Source organism: Capra hircus, chromosome 3 (genome assembly GCF_001704415.2).
Source record: "Capra hircus breed San Clemente chromosome 3, ASM170441v1, whole genome shotgun sequence".
Taxonomy (NCBI): Eukaryota; Metazoa; Chordata; class Mammalia; order Artiodactyla; family Bovidae; genus Capra; species Capra hircus.
In genome coordinates, this window is record NC_030810.1 from 31,321,623 (window position 1) to 31,344,858 (window position 23,236).

General features: G+C 39.8%; 1 protein-coding gene across 1 annotated transcript in view; it reads right to left on the bottom strand.

Annotated features, from left to right (window-relative positions):
• Positions 1-23,236, bottom strand: part of C3H1orf168 (chromosome 3 C1orf168 homolog) — a 79,121-nt gene that overhangs the window by 7,408 nt on the left and 48,477 nt on the right. Inside the window, 5 exon segments of the mRNA XM_018044659.1 lie at positions 358-441; positions 9,741-9,801; positions 11,464-11,492; positions 14,164-14,262; positions 22,742-22,853. Of these exon segments, the coding sequence (XP_017900148.1) occupies positions 358-441; positions 9,741-9,801; positions 11,464-11,492; positions 14,164-14,262; positions 22,742-22,853 (385 nt within the window).

The following is a 23,236-nucleotide window of genomic DNA, read 5'->3' on the forward strand; positions in this document are numbered from 1 at the left end:
GGCATCATTCAAGTTCTAAATGGTATATTATTTAAGTTCATTCTTACAGGGAAAAGGTTCCTACAGCCTAGAGGAAGATGGGAAATTTTTCATCCTTTGATAAAACATGATGGGTAGAATTCTTTTCTTGCTCCCTATCTACCAAAAGCAGGAATGATAAATGTGTGTGACACTTCACATTTTCATATTCTCTCTCTTTTAATCCTCTCTGTTGTACTGTAATATAGACGTTAATATTCTCATTCAGTAGACGAGGAATCCAAATATCAAATTTAATAACCTGACAAGATCACACAGCTAGTAAGAGGTACAAACTGCAACAGAAAAGCTGTAGTGTGAGTGCACTTGTGTGCTTACCTTTCTGATTCTTTAGCACCTTTTTTCTTTTTTTCTTTCAATGTCAAAAACTTCGGCTTCCAAGATTTTCCTTTAAGTTCATCACTGAGAAGAAAAATATTTTGTGCAAGTAAATTAAGATTGAACTAAAGTCTTCGTGGAACCATCAATAGTTTTGGGGCAATTGTGTTTTACCAAAAAATTAGAAAGTCATCTAGAAGTATGTTTTGATAATCTATGGCAAGGCCAGAGAGTAAATATTTTATGCTTTGCAAGGCATGCTATCTATCATAACAATTTTACATTGCTATTGTTACTATATTCACAAAAACAAGTGGCTGGCCATATCTAGCTCCCAGGCCATAGCTTGCTAACGTCTGATCTGTGGCAATCCAAATTTGAAACCAGAATCTGAAAAATAATAGATATACTATATTGCTTTGCTATACACCCAAAACTAATACATTGTGAATCAACTGTGCTCTAATATAAAATAAAAATAAAAAACACAAAAAGCAAATCTGAAGCCAGAAGCAAGAGATCAACTTGTTTATAATCATACTTTCTCTCCTTTCTGAGCCTTAGTTTGTTCACCTAAATAGAACATGAATGATAAAATGGACCCTCACTATGAGACAGGACTATCCCAATTAGTGTTTAGCAGAAAAGGATGCAGAGAGTGGAGAGGGTATTACAGAAGAAACAATTTTTGAGCACCTGTGTGTCAAGTCTTACGCTTGGCATTTTACATATCTTAACTAATGTGTTTTTTACAGTAAGCATTGCAACAATCAGTGTTCCATAACGTTTTACAAAGTGGGAAATAGATGATCTTCGTAACTTATCATGGTCACAGAAACAGTGCTTTGAACCCAGTGGCTTTGTATCCAAGTGTGCTTGACAACAAAGTCTACAGTCTTTGATCATGCCTGCTGCTTCAAAATGTTTCTTCACTTATTTAGTTCAGTCACTCAGTTGTGTCCAACTCTTTGGGACCCCATGGACTGTAGCACGCCAGGCCTCCCTATCCATCACCAACTTCTAGAGTTTAACCAAATTCATGTCCACTGAGTCAGTGATGCCATCCAACCATCTCATCCTCTGTCGTCCCCTACTCCTCCTGCCTTCAATCTTTCCCAGCATCAGGGTCTTTTCCAATGAGTCAGCTCTTTGCATCAGGTGGCCAAAGTATTGGAGTTCCTGCTTCAACATCAGTCCTTCCAATGAATACTCAGGACGGATCTCCCTCAGGATGGACTGGTTGGATCTCCTTGCAGATCAAGAGGCTCTCAAGAGTCTACTCCAAAACCCCAGTTCAAAAAGCATCAATTCTTTGGTGCTCAGCTTTCTTTGTAGTCCAACTCTCACATCCATACATGACTACTGGAAGAACCATAGCCTTGACTAGATGGACCTTTGTTGGAAAAGTACTATTTCTGCTTTTTAATATGCTATCTAGGTTGGTCATAACTTTACTGCCAAGGAGTAAGCGTCTTTTAATTTCATGGCTGTTATCACCATCTGCAGTGATTTTGGAGCCCAAAACGATAAAGTCTGCCACTGTTTCCCCATCTGTATGCCACGAAGTGATGGGACTGGATGCCATGATTGTAGTTTTCTGAACGTTGAGCTTTAAGTCAACTTTTTCACTCTCCTCTTTCACCTTCATCAAGAGGTTCTTTAGTTCTTCTTCACTTTCTGCTAGGGTGGTGTCATCTGCATCTCTGAGGTTACTGATATTTTTCCCGGCAATCTTGATTCCAGCTTGTGCTTCATCCAGCCCAGCATTTCTCATGATGTACTCTGCATATAAGTTAAATAAGTAGGGTGACAATATACAGCTTTGATGTACTCCTTTTCCTATTTGGAACCAGTCTGTTGTTCCATGTCCAATTCGCACTGTTGGTTCCTGACCTGCATATAGGTTTCTCAAGAAGCAGATCAGGGTGTCTGGTATTTCCATCTCTTTCAGAATTTTCCAGTTTATTGTGATCCACACAGTCAAAGTCTTTGTCAATAAAGCAGAAATAGATGTTTTTCTGAAACTCATGCTTTTTTGATGATCCAGCGGATGTTGGCCATTTATATGTTTATCATTGAAGTGAGCAAAACTGACCCTTCCTCTGTCGACCATTTGTATGTATGTGGTGTCTGCACATCAGAACACAGTAACTCTTCACTGGATAAATTAGAACCACAAGGATACTATGTCAGAGGAATTTTAAAAGTTCTTAGTGACACTGTGTCACCATTCCCTTCAGATTATGGTCCAAGTGTCTGACAGAATATTAAGGATGTGGCATCTAACCAGCATTAAAGATGCAGCCTAGGAATATGAGACTAACAGACATAGACTACTATATGTAAAACAGATAAGCAGCAAGGATATACTGTGCAGCATAGGAAATTATATTCCGTATAATACCCTGATGGGACATAATCAGAAAAAAATAAACTTGATCACTGTGCTGTACACTTGAAACTAACACAATATTGTAAGTCAACTATAGTTCAATAAAATAGAAAGATGCAGCTTAGCCAAGGCTTTCAAGAGCTTGCTTAGGGATCTTGTATAAAAGGCTTTCCAGGACTTGCCTAGGGATCTCCCATCACTCTTTGCTCAACATCCATTGCCTTTGGAGTCTATAACAAGGAAGGAGCTCAGCAGTTACTTTTCTACCTGTCTGATGTTCATTCATTTATATCTCCATTTTAGGTTCACAAAGGATGGGATCCAGACAAGGATTCCAGATGTATCTACTACAAGCTTATCACAATGCTAGGCAAAGAGGAAGTGTTCAGTGAGAATTCATGCATGGACTTGTTAGGAAGGAGCTATAGCTATGTGGGAGAAGGCAATGGCAACCCACTCCAGTACTCTTGCCTGGAAAATCCCATGGGTAGAGGAGCCTGGTAGGCTACAGTCCACGGGGTCGCCAAGAGTCGGACACGACTGAGCGACTTCACTTTCACTTTTCATTTTCATGCATTGGAGAAGGAAATGGCAACCCACTCCAGTGTTCTTGCCTGGAGAATCCCAGAAACAGTGGAGCCTGGTGGGCTGCCATCTATGGGATCGCACAGTCAGACACGACTGAAGTGACTTAGCAGCAGCATAGCTATGTGTGCAGGGAGTAGGCAAAGCAAATGCCTACTGAACAGTTTATTTTCTTTACTTATAAAGCACTGTATCCTGAGTATATAAAAAACTGGAAGCAGAACTAATAGACAAATTAAGCATAATCTGACCTCTCAAAGGTCCAAATTTCCTTCTAAACATTTTCTAAGCCCTTTTAGGAACTGAATTGTGATCAAAACTGTATATATAATTTTGCATTCTGCTATTTTTCAATTATAGTGAAAGCATTTACCCATGTCACTGGAAACTATTTTACATACACTTTAGTGGTCATGTTGGCTAATATTCCTAGTGAATTTAGGTTGTATTAAACATTTCTTTTTATATACAGCACTGAGATAGACATTTTATATATAATTTTAATGTTTCCTTTATTTTTTACTAGAGCTAATTGCTTGTAGCAGAATTGAAGAAAGGGTTTGGGCATTGTAGATACATAGTACCATATTGTTCTTTTGGAAAAGTCATTAACACTTTTTACCCCTGCTAGCCATGTGACCATTATGGTCAACTCTTTGCCTCTCTGCAACTTGTTTTAGCTTTTATAGGGATCTAGTTAGAGAGATTAATGAATTTGACAGGACAAGGATTTTTTTTTGTCATATCACAGGCTGAAACTAAGGTTCAGAGAAGTAAGAAGACATGCCACAGGCCCCACCAGCACCAGACTGCAGAAGGTGCTCCAGTGTCCTTTGCAAGATCCCCCTCTGCTTCCTTTTCTTGGTGACTCTAGGAGAGATTCTAATGAACAAAAGGAGATGGAAAGCAGAGGTCTGGATTATCTAGAAACAATTCAATCCAGAGTTGTTTAGGCATCTCTTCCACCTAATACCTACCAGGACATGACATACAAACTATCCAGCTTACAAGAACTCAGATATCATCTTCCATCTCCCTTCTCACCCCAAATTGTGCTGTTTTCCATCAGTGTTCCATCTGCTACAAATGTCTTTAATAATTGATTCATCTGAGGCCATACTACAGAAGATATATTCCATCACATGAAATAGAAATTGGTCAGGTTTCAATAGGCTTAAGTGACTTGGTAAGTATCATTTAATCATAAAATATCTTCATTTTTATCACCATCTCAGAACACATTTTGATCACTTTTTCATCTTAGCAACTTTAATAATATTCCAAAAACACAAGAGAAGATTCTACACATGGACATCACCAGATGGTCAACACCAAAGTCAGATTGATTATATTCTTTGCAGCCAAAGATGGAGAAGCTCTATACAGTCAGCAAAAACAAGACCAGGAGCTGACTGTGGCTCAGATCATGAACTCCTTATTGCCAAATTCAGACTTAAATTGAAGAAAGTAAGGGAAACCACTAGACCATTTAGGTCTAAATCAAATCCCTTATGATTATACAGTGGAAGTGAGAAATAGATTTAAGGGACTAGATCTGATAGATAGAGTGCCTGATGAACTAAGGACTGAAGTTCATGACATTGTACAGGAGACAGGGATCAAGTCCATCCCCATGGAAAAGAAATGCAAAAAAGCAAAATGGCTCTCTGAGGAGGACTTACAAATAGCTGTGAAAAGAATAGAAGAGAAAAGGCAAGATATAAGCATCTGAATGCAGAGTTCCAAAGAATAGCAATGAGCGATAAGAAAGCCTTCCTCAGTGATCAGTGCAAAGAAATCGAGGGAAAAACAAAATGGGAAAGACTAGACATCTCTTCAAGAAAATTAGAGACACCAAGGGACGATTTCATGTAAAGATGGGCTCCATAAAGGACAGTAATGGTAGGGTCCTAACAGAAGCAGAAGATATTAAGAAGAGGTGGCAAGAATACACAGAAGAACTGTACAAAAAAGATCTTCATGACCGAGATAATCATGATGGTGTGATCACTCACCTAGAGCCAGACATCCTGGAATGTGAAGTCAAGTGGGCCGTAGAAAGCATCACTACAAACAAAGCTAGTGGAGATGATGGAATTCCAGTTGAGCTATTTCAAATCCTGAAAGATGCTGTGGAACTGCTACACATAACATGCCAGCCAATTTGGAAAACTCAGCAGTGGCCACAGGACTGGAAAAGGTCAGTTTTCATTCCAATCCCAAAGAAAGGCAATGCCAAAGAATGCTCAAACTACCGCACAATTGTGCTCATCTCACACATTAGTAAAGTAATGCTCAAAATTCTCCAAGCCAGGCTTCAGCAATACGTGAACCGTGAACTTCCAGATGTTCAAGCTGGTTTTAGAAAAGGCAGAGGAACCAGAGATCAAATTGCCAACATCTGCTGGATCATCGAAAAAGCAAGAGTTCCAGAAACATCTATTCATAAAGCATCTATTTCTGCTTTATTGACCATGCCAAAGCCTTTGACTGTGTGGATCACAGTAAACTGTGGGAAATTCTGAAAGAGATGGAAATACCAGACCACCTAACCTGCCTCTTGAGAAACCTGTATGCAGGTCAGGAAGCAACAGTTAGAACTGGACATGGAACAACAGACTGGTTCCAAATAGGAAAAGGAGTACGTCAAGGCTGTATATTATCACCCTGCTTATTTAACTTATATGCAGAGTACATCATGAGAAATGCTGGGCTGGAAGAAGCACAAGCTGGAATCAAGATTGCCGGGAGAAATATCAACAACCTGAGATATGCAGATGACACCACCCTTATGGCAGAAAGTGAAGAGGAACTAAAAAGCCTCTTGATGAAAGTGAAAGAGGAGAGTGAACAAGTTGGCTTAAAGCTCAACATTCAGAAAACGAAGATCATGGCATCTGGTCCCATCACTGCATGGCAAATAGATGGGGAAACAGTGGAAACAGTGTCAGACTTTATCTTTTGGGGCTCCAAAATCACTGCAGATGGTGACTGCAGCCATGAAATTAAAAGACACTTACTCCTTGGAAGAAAAGTTATGACCAACCTAGATAGCATATTACTTTGCCAACAAAGGTCCATCTAGTCAAGGCTGTGGTTTTTCCAGTGATCATGTATGGATGTGAGAGTTGGACTATGAAGAAAGCTGACCGCCAAAGAATTGATGCTCTTGAACTGTGGTGTTGGAGAAGACTCTTGAGAGTCCCTTGGACTGCAAGGAGATTCAACCAGTTCATTCTGAGGGAGATCAGCCCTGGCTGTTCTTTGGAAGGAATGATGCTAAAGCTGAAACTCCAGTACTTTGGCCACCTCATATGAAGAGTTGACTCATTGGAAAAGACTCTGATGCTGGGAGGGATTGCGGCAGGAGGAAAAGGGGATGACAGAGGATAAGATGGCTGGATGGCATCACGGACTTGATGGACGTGAGTCTGAGTGAACTCTGGGAGTTGGTGATGGACAGGGACGCCTGGCGTGCTGCAATTCATGGGGTCGCAAAGAGTCGGACATGACTGAAGGACTGAACTGAACTAAATAAATATTTTGAATCCAACCTTCCCTCCGAAGCTTTCTGCAGAAGGGTCTAGGTTGAGTTACTCTTCCTAAAGTGTGACTCTTAAGTATATTGTCCTCTTGCCCATAGTCCTGGACTCCCTTATTCAGCAGAGAAAATGTTAGTCACTCAGTTGTTTCTGACTCTTTGTGAACCCATGGACTACAACAAGCCAGACTCCTCTGTCCATGAAATTATCTAGACAAGAATACTGAGGTGGGTTGCCATGCCCTCCTTCAGGGGATCTTCCCAATCCAGGGATTAAACCAGTGTCTCCTGCAGCAGGAGGATTCTTTACCCACTGAGCCACCTGGGAAGCCTATTTGGCAGGCAGGCAAAAGAATTTTCTATAAATAGGGCTCTCCCAATACAAAACTACTAGGTCCTGGATAAAGGTTGTTTGTGTTTGTTTGTTTTTAACAAATTGCTATACTTTGCCCTGGTATTAAGTCCTGCATACTATATTCTAATAACCCCCAGCAAATAAACTGAAACTAGACAGAGCAGTAAGGAATATGCAAGCACAGAAGACAAGGAAATTGCTGTCCTGAGGAAAATGCTGTCAGCACCATGATATTTCAGAAGATTAAACTTTACGTCAAGGGCAAGGTAGGAGTTAAGACAGGTCATTACATTAGATTTTTTTTTTAAAGCCAATTCAGCTCTATTTATACAAGCCACGGTGAACAAGAATATGGAAATCAGAAAAAAGATTAAAAATTTATACTAGGGAAATACTAAAAGAAAGATCAAGAGAAAGATCATGAAAGATCAAGATAAAATATCACTAGGAAATTATCTTAGTGTTGCAGTGGAGAGAGTGGATTGGGAGTCCAGTTGCCAGGGTTTGAATCCTTACTGGCTACATGAGCTTGGGCAAATAACCTAACCTCTGTGTCTTCGCCTGTTTTTTTTTTTTTTTTTTTGGTAAGGATGGTCTTCTATTTTTTTGTTGAAAGTCTTGAGGACTACAAATTACATGCTAAAAGTAGATCACTATGTAGAAACGTAATGAATACATTTTGCCTGTGTATAAAAGCTTTATCAAAGTCATTCCTTTAATAATTTCACCCCATTCACAATGGTATCAGTTATAAAGTGCTCTTCTTCATAAGGTTAATATACCTTTATTTCAAACTATATTACATGGTATTCCCTCAATAGAAACTTTTAAACACCAAATTCTTGGCTCATAAGAATGGCACCTGTGAAAGGGCAATTCCCCCTCAATCTGTGGTGGCATTATTCCAAGTTTGTTTCTTTCACCAATCAAAAAAACTTTCAAAATGTTCACTTTTAATATGAAGTCTTTCCAACAGAAAGTGTGACCACATTTTGTTTTCTTACAACTCCAACTTTGTATTCCAGGGCTCTCCCCCATCTCCTGCCAAGTTAACATTTCCTGCTCATGACACCACTTTCCTGATCACGTGACTCATGGTCCAGTGAAGCTTCCCAAACACACGTCTTCCATGTACACACTGCCCTCCTCTCTCCCACAGCAAATCATCCCCACTTCTCTCTCTCAATCCCCAGTCTCCAACTGACAAAATGTTTCCTGTCCTTGCTTGCTTCAGCTTGGCACAGGCTTTCCGGATCCCCTAAAAATGGAAATGTCTGCTTATTTTGACCATAAATCATTTTGCAAATTTTTTGAAAGCAGGTCTTTCTTCATTAACCAATTTAACAAACTATCTTTTGGTATAGAGGCCACATGATACTTTGGATTAGAAAGTCCAGGCCCCACCTCAGGAAGTTTCCATGTAGAGGAAGAGACAGGGAAGAAATAAGACCAATAGAACCGTGAAAAGAATGTTCTGATTAAAAGGGGTACATAACCCAAAATAGGTACCCAAAAGCTCTCTCAGCTTTTGCTTCCTGGGGAAAGCAAAATTTGAATTCAGGTTTAAATAATAAAGTACTCAGCCAAGCAAAAAGCATGGCAAAGTGTGTTATGGGCAGAACAATTCTTTCATTCTTAAATTCTAACCTTGGAAAGCCTTTTCCCAGATATCTACCCTAAAATTACTATCAGCCTCCTCCCAACACACATAGCATATGCCCAGTCTCTTTCAGAATATCCAAAGCAATCAAATTCCTATGTTTAATGATCCATCATTTATTTATCTGTCTCTCCAATCAGAAAGGAATAGGAATTATAACTGTTTTGTTCACTGTATTATACCCAACACTTAGCACAGTGCCTGGCATACAGTACCTGCTCAGTAAATATTTGTTGGATGAATTGAAGAAGTTGGAGCAAACATGAAAGTTTAGACATGCTGGATAGCTTGATGAGTTCAAGGACTACCCAGATAATACAGTGTGGATGGAACACAGGAATAAGGGGTGAGTGGCAAGTACAGTTGAGGCTGAGAGTTTGCCAGGGCTGTATCAATAATGAATTTTATGTCTTCTTAAGCAGTTTGGATTTCATTCTGCCATTGCAGTAATCCAGCTGAGAAACAATAGGTGCCTGCATGTGGCTGGTAGTGAGGATGGGAACCAGGAACACTTTGATAGATTTCAGTTATTTAGGCTTTGAGAACGTTGGTTCTGCCAGCTTGTGCTTGCCATCCTCTATAGGAGGCTATTAAATAAGTGTTGTATTGAAATGAGTTTCAAGGTGATAGATTCAAAGGTAAGAAACAAAGCTCCAGTGAGTTTTGAAACACCTACCACTGTTAGGTCATCTGTATTATTCATTGTTCCCCCTTCCTAGTGGAAGCAGTATATTACAACTTGACTTTTCACCCAAGGATCTAAAGAGATGGTCCTCTGACCATAGTTAACAAAACATCAGGAAATCGGTTAAACACCAGCAGAGATGACCAGTGCAGTAAATTGACTTACTTGGGCTGTTTCCCATTTATGGCCACATCATCGTAGATAATAGCTTCCTGAGACCTAAGTTCTAGCATCAAGATAGGATGAAAATAGTCTGTTATTTGACACAGTTTATACAATCCCTGACTTTACAAATTATACACAATTACTTTTCCACATGTATCTCTGAACCTGTTTTATCAAAATCTGATCATAGACTATAGATAGGCTGAAAGGATCAAGGAACAAAAGAAGAATCCATTTGGGAAAAATTCAACTGAGGATTAAAAAAGAGATGTCCTGGTATCTGAAACACATGCATAAATATTTACATCAATTTGATTTCATGCAACTTTCTAAAAAATATGAGTTGCTAAAGGGATCATTTTAGACTGGGTTCCCATCAACCTGGAACTGGACAAAGATGTTACACTGCTAGAATAAAAGAGGGCTGAATTTCAGGGGGAAAACACCAACTTAATAGACATTAATGTTCTTCCATGATTTTTATTTCAAACCATTGACAACTGCTTCTTTATAATAATCCTGTGTAAAATTGAACCTAACTTAGTACATAATCATAATTAGACAGTTCAGGATATTCACATTCCTGGCGCTCTACAGAGAACTCCATAACGTTCAAGTGACTTACCACTTGAACTAGTTAGAAACCTTTTGGCATAATTATTCACAATTCATGTTCAATTATTCATAAATCTGGATGGAGGTAAAATGCATGCCTGTAATGGCACCCCACTCCAGTACTCTTGCCTGGAAAATCCCATGGACGGTGGAGCCTGGTGGGCTGCAGTCCATAGGGTTGCACAGAGTCGGACACGACCAAGCGACTTCACTTTCACTTTTCACGTTCATGCATTGGAGAAGGAAATGGCAACCCACTCCAATGTTCTTGCCTGGAGAATCCCAAGGATGTGGGAACCTGGTAGGCTGCCGTCTATGGGGTCGCACAAAGTCGGACACGACTGAAGCGACTTAGCAGCAGTAGCAGTACTAAGTAGACGTTTATAGAAATAGACCAAGGATTATTTTAGGAGATGTAATTATACCAGGTTTATATAATTATTTGTTATTTAGTGCAGCAAACTCATTTGTGGAATATAAAATACACTATAATTGCCAAGTCAGAGTAAAATCAAAGTAGCCTCTATCACTAGAGCCCATAAACTAAACCTAACAAACAACAAAACACATGGCCCTCCCTCACTGACACATCCAACTTACAGAATGTGATTGAGAGTGAGCACACTATATGTCAGGCACTGTGCTGATTTGTGCACTGTTCCTTTTATAGCGAAGCAAACAATATTCTAGTGACTCACCCTTGATTCAATTAGTATGTATACTGGAAAGTGTTCATGTTCAAATCACTGCGTCTTAATTCGGGTGAGCTGACTGTGGCAAAATGTAAAACTCACACACTTTGTGTATTCAGAGACGAGTACAAATCCTAGGTCACTAAAATAGGGATGTTAGTCTGAGAGTCTTCCTACAAAGGGATAATGCATCTATTTCTTAGATATTAAGGGGCGCCTGGTCTATAGGAGGCACTTGAGAAATGTCACCCATCTTCCCCAAAGTAAGTAATACTATGATGTAAAATATCTTCCTTGAGTTTAATGTATCAATTTTTCATTACATGTGGAATTCAGGGAGGATTACTGCTTCTTTCTTAGACTGAAAACGTCAGTGCTGAGTAATTTTGTTCCAGCAATAAGTGAATGTCACTTACCTAAATCAGGCAGCGAAAGGGAAAATGCCCTGTTGATTGACAAAAGACACAAAGGGTTAAGGGAAAAGCCATATTCAGAAATGTTCATTGATAACATCTCAAACAACATAGCGATAACTAGGTTTCTTGATTTGGATGCTTTTGGGGGAAAAAATGTCAATATGAAGCAAACCTTCCCTGCAGCTTTATTCTGATCACCTCTCCCCTTCCTGTAAATGAGCTTATTTATCCCCAGTGACCATCCTTACCCACTTTCCTAATGGGACAGTCTCAGGCTCTCCCACAGCTCTTCTCTGTCCACAGGATCCTATTTCTCCTTTCTAACCTTCCAGGATGCCAATCAGATATATCCAGTGTGTGGGATGACAAGGTGAGAGAGATGACCCTCTGGAGATGCTGGACTCTGACTATGTACAGGTTTAAACAGAGAGGTGACTTAAGGGGAGAATGCCAGGCCAGATGGAGATGGAAGATGGTAAATGTGCCAAGTAGGAGAGGACACTTGGCTAAGTAGATTGTCCAGTTGTCCTCAAATCTCATAGTTAAGGAGACCACATGGAAAGAAGTATGATGTGGTAGGGAAAAAATTCATGTGTTTTAAGCAACTAATTTAAGCTCAGTCCTATGGGCCTGGCAACAAAAGGTAAATAAAGTTCTGTGTTATCTTGGTATGTCTCCATGGCAATAATTGAAAAATTATGGTAAAGAGGCAAATATTTGCAAAATTTAAGGGGAAAAAAATCTTTTCAGACCTTACTAAAAGTGGTAGATTTTCCCCTGAATGTAGTGAATTTATCTTTATAGAGGTGTGCAGACACAGAGATTTGGCCTCTTAGGAATAGCTGCAGAGAAGCTTGTGTAGTGGGTTGTACTAGGTAATATGGACCCTTCTTACCCTGAGATTCTCTGACTATAAGGAAAAGGATTTCTTATAATAGATCTTATAAGATTTGCACAGGATGTTTTGGAAACACAGAAGAGAAACTGGTAATACAAGTTTGGGATTCACGGAATGCATCACAGAAGGGATAATATTTGACCAAATTTCAAGAGAAGACTAGAACTCTGATAATCAAAGGAAGATAGAGGAGGGCAGATGCATTTCAGACCTATGGATATCATGGTTAAAAGCAAGGAGGCATGAAATACCATGGTGTACATATAGGGTATGTGTTTATGGGGTGGAGCTGAGAGTAAATCTGAGTAAGATGGAGCTGGACAAGTAGGAAGGGGACTGCCATAATAGTAGTTACTTGCAATGAAAAAGGATTGGATATTTGTTCTAAAAGTCGTAAACAGTCACTGAATAGTTCTAAGAAAAAGGAAATCACATTTACATGCAAAAAACATCAGCATTCTCACCTGGATTAAATTTTTAAGGGGCTACAGGCACCATGCTAATAATTTTTGTCAGAAGCATCTAACCTGCTAAGGTCAGGGTGTGCCTTTAAGGGTCTCACCAGCCACTAGGACTAGACTCTGTCTTCCATGTTTAGGGCTGCAATTTGTAAACCTTATATACTGTATAAATATCTTGGTAGATCTAGATCCAACATACAGTTAGACTTAAAGTCATGTTGCTTTAAGGTTTTATCATTGAAAAGAACTTCAAGATAAAATAACAAATTCCATGTCAACATATGTAGTGACCAGGGGCAAATTATTTTACCATCCTGTGCCCTCATAAAATACAGATCTATGTCTATGTTTCTCTCCCTCCCTCTCTGAAGTGCCTTCAGAGACCACGTAATCTCCTATTATAAGCTAAAAGAAATGTGGTCCCTATGGATGCAAAATGGAAGTGACTTGCCCATAGTTGCACACTGAATAAATGGAAGAGCTGAAATGAGAATCCAGAATCCAGTCTCTCCTACACATGAATTGTAACCTTCCCAATTCCCATCGGTAATTAGCTAGGGTGAACTTGGAGGGTCCCTTCCAGAGCTAAGACTGAGATACATGGACCATTCAGCTGAAAAGTTCATCTCCCCTCTCCACACACTACCTCTCTCAAGAGAGGCAAATTAGAATATGGAGGTGTAGACAAAAACCACTGGAACCTGTAGGACTGAGAAAGCATGCTGCTGCTGCTAAGTTACTTCAGTCGTGTCCGACTCTGTGTGACCCCATAGACAGCAGCCCACCAGGCTCTCCCATCCCTGGGATTCTCCAGGCAAGAACACTGGAGTGGGTTGCCATTTCCTTCTCCAATGCATGAACGTGAAAAGTGAAAGTGAAGTTGCTCAGTCGTGTCCGACCCTCAGCGACCCCATGGACTGCAGCTTTCCAGGCTCCTCCATCCATGGGATTTTCCAGGCAAGAGTACTGGAGTGGGGTGCCATTGCCTTTTCCAAAAGAATGTAATTAATAACATAATGCTCAGTAGTAACAACAGGAATATATGCCAAGGACGATGAGGAAGTTCCTTTCCTGGACTTTTTAAGACTTTGCCTCTACCTTTTTGTTCACAATCTTCCCTTGTCAATTTTTCAAAAAGGACATTGTCACTTTCTCACTAGCATGTGTGTGTGTGAGGCACTCAATACTGGCAAGGAGGAGGGAGGTGATAACCAGGGCTTTGGTTTTAGCGTCTGGTACCCCTTTCACTAGAAGAACAGGATGGAGACTAACAGCTCTGTAACTACCAGGGTGGCACTGCTAATCCTCTCCTAGAAAGAGAAATAAAAAGGGACTTTTTACCTTATATTTTCTTTTGAATTGATTTTCTTCACTTTAAATCTACCCTTTTCTTTCTTGAAGAACTTCTGCAGTCTTTTAAGTGATGCTTTTCCATCTGAACTAAGAGGAATCAGAGAATATAAATAACACATAAACATAAACAAACATATAACACATAAACATATTTACAAACATAAATACTGTTTGAGAGAGTACTGGGGATGGGAAGCTGCTGTAGTAAAATAGATCAGAGACTTCAGTCTCATTACTATTAATAAAACACACCCACTTAAAGAAGAGCAGGAAAATACCTTGTCAACCCGTATGTTCTTCTTTTTTTAGATTCTGATAGGAATTAGCACATACCAGCTATGAAGGAAATTATTACATTTCAATACAAACTTTCACCTACTCCAAATGGTCTTTATTTTACAGAGTTTATGGAGCAAAGTCTTCCTTTTAGAGACCATGACTCAGGGACCTACACATTAGTGAAATTCCTGGCTCCTGAGATTCATATCACTGATCTTTAACTTATGGGATGATAATGTAACAGTGATGCTACACTGACTGCCTGCTTAATGATTAAAATTTGTCCAAATATGCCCTGATTTTTTGGGGTGGGGGAAAGGTTAGGGAAAGTGGATGATTCACCCACATCATCCCACCCAGCATAAATGCCCTATTTTCCTTTCAACCTTCAAACTTTTGCTTTTGACTGCTGCTATTTTCCTTCCCACAATGTACCCCTAATAACTGAATTTGATTAATAATCCCCATTTGAGCAAATATTGATAACACTGAATTATTACATATTAAATTAAGCCCCAATTCCAGAGATAGCCTCATTAGCCTGAAAAGACACAGGTAAATGAAAAGACACAGGTAAATCATAACCATTGATTTCTTCCTGGAAAAAAACTGAAGCATTTTATTGCTATTTATTTCTTCTTTCTCACTTACTCCCTAATGCAATATCAAAGTCTTCTACTTAGGGAGATGGACATTTTCTCAAAAGAAAAAGCAGCATGCTTAAAAATTACAAGATATGATTATATACAATTACAAATAACCTACTGATAACAGTATTTTATTACAACAGCTTATCTCCACTCTCTATGAAAATCTTCCCTAAAGATGGAGTGGGTAGTGATGGAGGTCATTTCCTAAACTTCAGTTTTCCCAGACTAGCAGGAAATACCCTTAGGTATGAAGTCAAGAAAAAGAGAAACTTGCTCTGTCTTTGGGTGGTTGCTCTTTGTTTTGTAGACATCTTCATACATTTGTTCACTATTTCCTTTTGAAATTAAAACAATATATTTATAATGGCAGTGATACAGATTCATCTTTGACACAAAATTATGGATACCTACCAGGTGCTAGGTACTCTGATCTTTTGTTTGTGAAATAGTTTTTATGGCAACATATGCACATGTTTTTACAAGCAGGTGGTAAAATTAAGTAAACGCTATAAAAGTATGTACAAACAAAAATTAATATTTGCTTCTACCCTGTTTCCATGTTTGTCCTCAGTTAGTGAGAGAAAGTTAATTTATTAACAGATTCCTCCCTTGACCCTCCCCCTTTGCATATTTCACACTTAACAATCAGTCTACTAAACACCAGACATTGTGCTGAATGCTGGAGAAGTAATGGAGACAACCAGACACATCTTGAACAGTCCTCCTCTATAGCATGGCTTTCACCCCATCCAACACATAGGCTTAAATACACAGATATACTTTGAATCTACCCTGGCAATGGAGGATTTTCAAGTTCAGAACTTAATCCACATTGAGTTTAGGAGAGTCACTTAACTTCTCTATGCCTCAATTTCCTTTTTTAAAAATGAGGGTACTGTGTTTAATGATCTCTAGACTGCTCTCCATCTCTGACATTCTAAGAAGGACAAAACAAAAACCAGTAGCATTTGATTATCCCTCCTCCATTACCTTTTCATTCATTTAAAAGATTTTTTTAATATCTTAACATGTGCCTGGCATTATGACATGGGTAAGGAAAAACGGTAAGTGTAAAGAAGAAAATCATCTAAGAGGGAAGACAGCTAATAAAGAATCACATAAATATAGAATTTTTAATAACTGTGACAAGTGCTGTTAAAGAAAGGGTAATGGTAATACTATAAGACTACATACTTAGGAGAATATTCCCTAGGGAATAATGATTGAGCTGAGATCAGAAGAAATATTAAGAGTCACTTAAACAAAGGGGCACAGAAGAGGAAAGAAAATTCCAGGAAGAGGGAGTAGCATATGCAAACACTCAGCAGTGGGAGCTTAGCAAGTGAGAGAAATTAAAAGGTCATCATGACTGCATCTCAAAGATGAAGACTGAGCATGTGTGAGAAGAGGCTGGAGGGGTAGGTAGGGACACTCAAGTCCTCTATACATGTTAATGTCAATTGTAAAAGTATTGGGAATATACTACAAAGCTACAGTAATCAAAAGAGTATGGTACTGGCACAACAACAGACACATAGAGCAATGGAACAGAATAGAAAGCTGAAAAACCCACACACTTATGGTCCATTAACTGATGATGAAGAAGGCAAGAATATACAATGGAGAAAAGGCAGTATTTTCAATAAGTGGTGCTGGGAAAACTAGAAGAAAACATAGGCTCTTTGACATAAGTCTTAGCAATGTATTTTTGCTATTTGGATTTGTATATTTTGCTATTTGTATTTTTGCTATTTATTTTTGTATTTGGAGCCAGATCTGTCTCCTCAGGCAAGGGATGCAAAACCAAAAACAAATGGGAGCTATTCAAACTTAAAAGCTTTTGCATGGCAAATAAAAACATTAACAAGACCACCTACTAAATAGGAGAAGATATTTGCAAATGATATGTCTGGTAAGGGATTAACATCCAAAATATATAACAAGCACTTAAAACTCAATATGAAAAAAAAAAAAGCAACTCAATTAAAAACAGACAGAAGGCCTAAATAGACATCTTTTCAAAAGAGACAAACAGATAGCCAATAGACACAAGGAAAGATGCTCAGTATCACTGATCATCAAGGAAATGCAAATGAAAAGCACAGTGAGATATCACCTCACATCAGTCAGAATGGCTATTGTTAAAAAGATGGCAAAAGATGTTGGTGAGGATGTGGAGGAAAGGGAACCCTCACACTGTTGGTGGGAATGTAAATTGCTACCACTACTATGGAAAACAGGATGGAGTTTCCTCAAAAAATTAAAACTGTTGTATAATCCAGCAGTTCCACTCTTTAGTATATCTGAAGAAGATGAAGACACCTAATTCAAAAAGATATACAGACCCTAATGTTCATAGCAACATTATTTACAATGGCCAAGATATGGACGCAACCTCAGTACCCGTAAACAGATGAATGGATAAAGAAGATGTAGCGTACACACATACACATAAGAATACTAAGCCATAAAAAAATGAAATTTTTGCCATTTTCAGCAACATGGGTGAACTTGGAGAATATTATGCTTAAACATACAGAGAGACAAATACTGTATGTTTTCACTTACAAGTGGAATCTCTGAAATAAAAAATAAATAAAAGAATGAAACAGACTTGCAAATACAGAGAACCAATGGTTACTGACCTGCCTGTAAGTGTCTGAGGGTCTCCTGTAGAGGTGTGAGTCAGCAATGGCCTGACACAGGGATGGGGCACTGGCAGCAGCAGTCCTGGGAGGCACAATGTGTGGCATAAATTCTCTTGGAGGAGGTCGCCATTAGCCCTACCATAAAGCTGCTGGATGGGTGACCCACAAACTGAAGAACAATTATAACAAAGAAGTTCTCTTACTGTTGGAGGTTCTAGGCTCCACATCATATTCCCCCACCTGGGGATCTGGAAAAGGGACTGGAAATCCCCAGGGAATCTGAACACCAGCAGGATTTGATTATAGAACTTCCACAGGATTGGGGGAAACAGAGACTCTTGGAGGGCACAAACAAAACCTTGTATACACCAGAACCCAAGGAAAAGGAGCAGTGCCCCATAAGAGACTGAGCCAGACCTGCCTGTGAGTGTTTGAGGGTCTCCTGCAGAGGCGTGACCTGCGATGGGGTCAGGGGCAGCAGCAGTACTGGGAGGTGTGGTGTGTTGTCATAAGTCCTCTCGGAGGAGGTCACCATTATCCCTACCATAGAACCTCTGCCTCTAACACAGGGATTGCAGACTCCCGGGACTGGGTCACCTCAGGCCAGACAACTAACAGGGAAGGAGCACAGCCCCACCCATCAGCAGAAAACTGGATTAAAGAGTTACTGAACATGGCTCTGCCCACCCGAGGAAGACCCAGTTTCCCCAACAGCCTGTCCCTCCCATCAGGAAGCTTGTGCAAGCCTCTTATCCATCAGAGGGCAGACAGAAGAAATATAATCCCATGGCCTCCAGAACAAAAACTGCAATCACAGAAAACTAACCAAAACAATCACATGGATCACAGACTTGTGTAACTCAATGAAACTATGAGACATGCCATTTAGGGCCACCCAAGACAGGTCATGGTGGAGAGTTCTGACAAAATGTGGTCAAATGGAGAAGGAAATGGCAAACCAGTATTCTTGGCTTGAGAACCCCCATGAACAATATGAAAAGGCCAAAAGATATGACAGCAGAAGATGAGTCCCCCAGGTTGGTAGGTGTCCAATATGCTACTTGGGAATAGTGGAGAACTAGCTCCAGAAAGAATGAAGAGGCTGAGCCAAAGCGGAAATGATGCCCTGTTGTGGATGTGTCTAGTGGTGAAAGTAAAGTCCAATACTGTGAAGAACAATTTGCGTAGGAACCTAGAATGTTAGGTCCATGAATCAAGGTAAACTGGATGTGGTCAAATAGGATATGGCAAGAGTAAACATTTATGTTTTAGAAATTAGTGAACTAAAATGGATGGGAATGGGTGAATTTAATTCAGATGACCATTATATCTACTACTGTGGGCAAGAATTCTTGAGAAGAAGTGGAGTACCTCTTATAGTCAACAAAAAGACTCCAAAATGCATTACTTGCATGCAGTCTCAAAAATGACAGAATGATCTCGGTTCGTTTCCAAGGCAAACCATTCAACATCATGGTAATCCAAGTCTATGCCCCAACCACTGATGCTGAAAAGCTGAAGCTGAATGGTTCTATGAAGACCTACAAGATCTTCTAGAATTAATACCCCCAAAAGATGTCCTTTTCATCATAGAGGATTGGAATGCAAAAGTAGAAAGTCAAGAGATACCTGGAGTAACACTCAACTTTGATCTTGGAGTATGAACTGAAGCAGGGCAAAGGCTAACAGAGTTTTGCCAAGAGAACCCACTGGTCATAGCAAACACCCTCTTCCAACAACACAAGTGATGACTCTACACATGGACACCACCAGATGGTCAACACCGAAATCAGATTGATTATATTCTTTGCAGCCAAAGATGGAGACGTTCTATACAGTCAGCAAAAACAAGACCTGGAGCTGAATGTGGCTCAGATCATGAACTCCTTATTGCAAAATTCAGGCTTAAATTGGAGAAAGTAGGGAAAACCACTAGACCATTCAGGTATGATCTAAATCAAATCCCTTATGATTATACAGTAAAAGTGATAAATAGATTCAAGGGATTAGATCTGAGAGACAGAGTGCCTGAATAAATATGGATGGAGGTTCATAATTTTGTATAGGAAATGGTGACCAACACAATCCCCAGGGAAAAGAACTGAAACAAGGCAAAATGGTTGCCTGAGGAGGCCTTACAAATAGCTGAGAAAAGAAGAGAAGTGGAAGGCAAAGGAGAAAGGGAAGGATATACCCAACTGAATTCAGAGTTCCAAAGAACAGCAAGGAGAGATAAGAAAGCCTTAAGTAAATAATGCAAAGATATAAAGGAAAACAATAGAATGGGAAAGACTAGAAATCTCTTCAGGAAAATTATATACCAAGGGAACATTTCATGCAAAGATGGGCACAATAAAGGATAGAAATATCAATGACCTAATAGAAGCAGAAGAGATTAAGAAGAGGTGCAAGAATACACAGAAGAACTATACCAAAAATTTCTTAATGACCTGGATAACCATGATGATGTGGTCACTCACCTAGAGCCAAACATCCAGGAGTGTGAAGTCAAGTGGACCTTAGGGAGCATTACTATGAACAAAGCTAGCAGACATGATAGAATTCCAGTTGAGGTATTTCAAATCCTAAAAGATGAGCTGTGAAAGTGCTGCACTCAATATGCCAGCAAATTTAGAACTCAGAAGTGGCTACAAGACTGGAAAAGGTCAGTTTTCATTCCAATCCCAAAGAAGGGCAATGCCAAAGAATATTCAAACTACCACACAATTGTGCTTATTTCACATGCTAGCAAGGTCATGCTCAATATCTTTCTAGCTAGGTTTAAGCAGTACGTGAACTGAGAACTTCCAGATGTTCGAACTGGATTTAGAAAAGGCAGGTGAACCAGAGTTCAAATTGCCAACATTGTTGGATTACAGAAAACGCAAGAGAACTTCAGAAAAATTTCTACTTTTGCTTCATTGACTATGTTAAAGCCTTTGATTGTGTGGATCACAACAAACTGTGGGAAAATCTTAAAGAGATGGGAATACCAGACCACCTTACATGCTTCCTGAGAAACTTGCATGCAGGTCAAGAAGCAACAGTTCGAACTGGACATGGAACAGTGAACTGGTTCAAAAATGGGTACAATATATATCAAGGCTGTATATTGTCACCCAGCTTATTTAACTTCTGTGCTGAGTACATCATGTGAAATGCTGGGCTGGATGAATCACAAGCTGGAATCAAGATTGCTTGGAGAAATATCAACAACCTCAGGTATGCAGATGATACTACTCTAAAGGCAGAAAGTGAAGAGAAACTTAAGAGCCTCTTGGTGAAGGTTGAAAGAGGAGAATGAAAAAGGTGACTTAAACTCTACATTCAAATAATTAAAATTATGGACTCCAGTACCATCACTTCATGGCAAACAGATGGGGAAAAGTAGAAACAGTGGCAGATTTTCTTTTCTTGGGCTGCAAAATCACTGAGGATGGTGACTGCAGCTACGAAATTATTAAAAGACACTTGCTCCCTGGAAGAAAAGCTATGACAAACCCAGACAGCATGTTAAAAATCAGAGACCTCACTTTACTGACAAAGTTCGGTACAGTCAAAGCTAAGATTTTCCAGTAGTTATGTATGGATGTGAGAAAAGTGAAGTCACTCAGTCATGTCCAACTCTTTGCGACCCCATGGACACCAGGCTCCTCCATCCATGGGATCTTCTAGGCAAGAGTACTGGAATGGGTTGCCATTTCCTTCTCCAGGGAATCTTCCTGACCCAGGGATCAAGCCCAGGTCTCCCACATCATACACAGATGCTTTACCATCTGAGCCACCAGGGATGTGAGAGTTGGACCATAAGGAAGGTTGAATGCCGAAGAATTGATGGTTTCCAATTGTGGTGTTGGAGAAGACTCTTAAGAGTCCCTTGAACAGCAAGGAGATCAAACCAGTCGATCCTAAAGGAAATCAACCTTGAATATTCATTGGAAGGACTGACGCTGAAGCTCCAATACTTTGGCCACCTGATGCGAAGAGTTGACTCATTGGGAAAGACCCTGATGCTGGGAAAGATTGAGGGCAGGAAGAGAAGGGGGTGATAGAAGATGAGATGGTTAGACGGCATCACTGACTCAATGGACGTGAATTGGGGCAAACTCTGGGTTATAGTGAAGGACAGAGAAGCCTAATGTGCTGCAGTCCATGGTGTTGCAGAGTCAGACACAACATAATGACTGAACAGCAATAACAGTGGTTACCAGAGGGAAGAAGAGGGGAGGACGGGGCAGGTTGGGGAGGATTGGAAGAGCATTAAGGTATACAAACTGCTACCTGTAAATAAGATACAAGATATAAGGATATAATGTATAGCACAGGGACTATGACCAGTATTTTATAATAACTTTAAATGGAGTATAATCTATAAAAATATTGAATCTTCTGTGTTGTACACTTGAAACTAATGTTGTGAATCAACTATACTTCAATTTAAAACATATTGAGAATCCATAGAAGTATTATAAGTAAAACACATTCTATCACCAGTCTTGGATTGTGAGGAGATCAGGAAGTTTCATACCAAAGTTGCTTCGTTGTCACAAAAGACCCATTACGGGCATCTTCCTGATTCTAAATGCATCTATTCATACATACCTTGAACCACTTTTATTAGTCTATCATCACTTCACCCAAATGGCATTAATACAAGTATATAAGATACCTTATTACTAATGTGCCACAGAAATTCAGCAATTCCTCCTGACAGTTTCAAATATCTTCTTGTACTTACCATTATGCGAGGTAAATGAATTAGAGAAATCTGACTTTGCTCTATGGGGAGAAAAGATACAAAGACCATTGACCTATAGTGTTGTACTTTTTTTGGCCATGCCAGCATTTGTGATCTTAGTTCCCTGACCAGGAATCAAACCCATGCCCCTTGCATTGGAAGCATGGAGTCTTATCCACTTGACCACCAGAGAAGCACATGTATTTTACAGTCTCAGCACGTTCATCTCACTGCAGGGCTGAAATGCTTACCTCCTACTCCCAGAGCACTCAACATTGTCATCGTTCTCTGAAACGGAATTTGGCTTAATGGCTCCTTGGCCCTGGGTTTCTTTAGTCATCTCCAAGGCCTTCACATAACCACCTGCAAGGAAAACAGAGAACCCCCTGAGAATATTTCATCAACCACTCTCCTAAATGCGTTCACATACATCAAGAATACAAAAAGGCAGATTAAGTTAGCTAACACTGGACAATAACTTTGGTTTGGATGATCCTGTGGCAAGCCACCTCACCTTACTGAGCCTCAGTTATGGTTCTCTCAAGCTGGGATAATGATGGTAACCCCTACTCTCAGATGACTGTGGCAAGGAGTAATACATCTTTATGAAAGGTGCTAATTACCCAGTAAGCCAATGACCCCTCCTTCTTCTTGGAGGGTTCTTCCTCTAATCCCCAGCCTCAAATGTTGAAGCCTGCCACAGAACAGCCCCTGTGGTTTCTCTTCCTACATTTAGATGCCTTTAT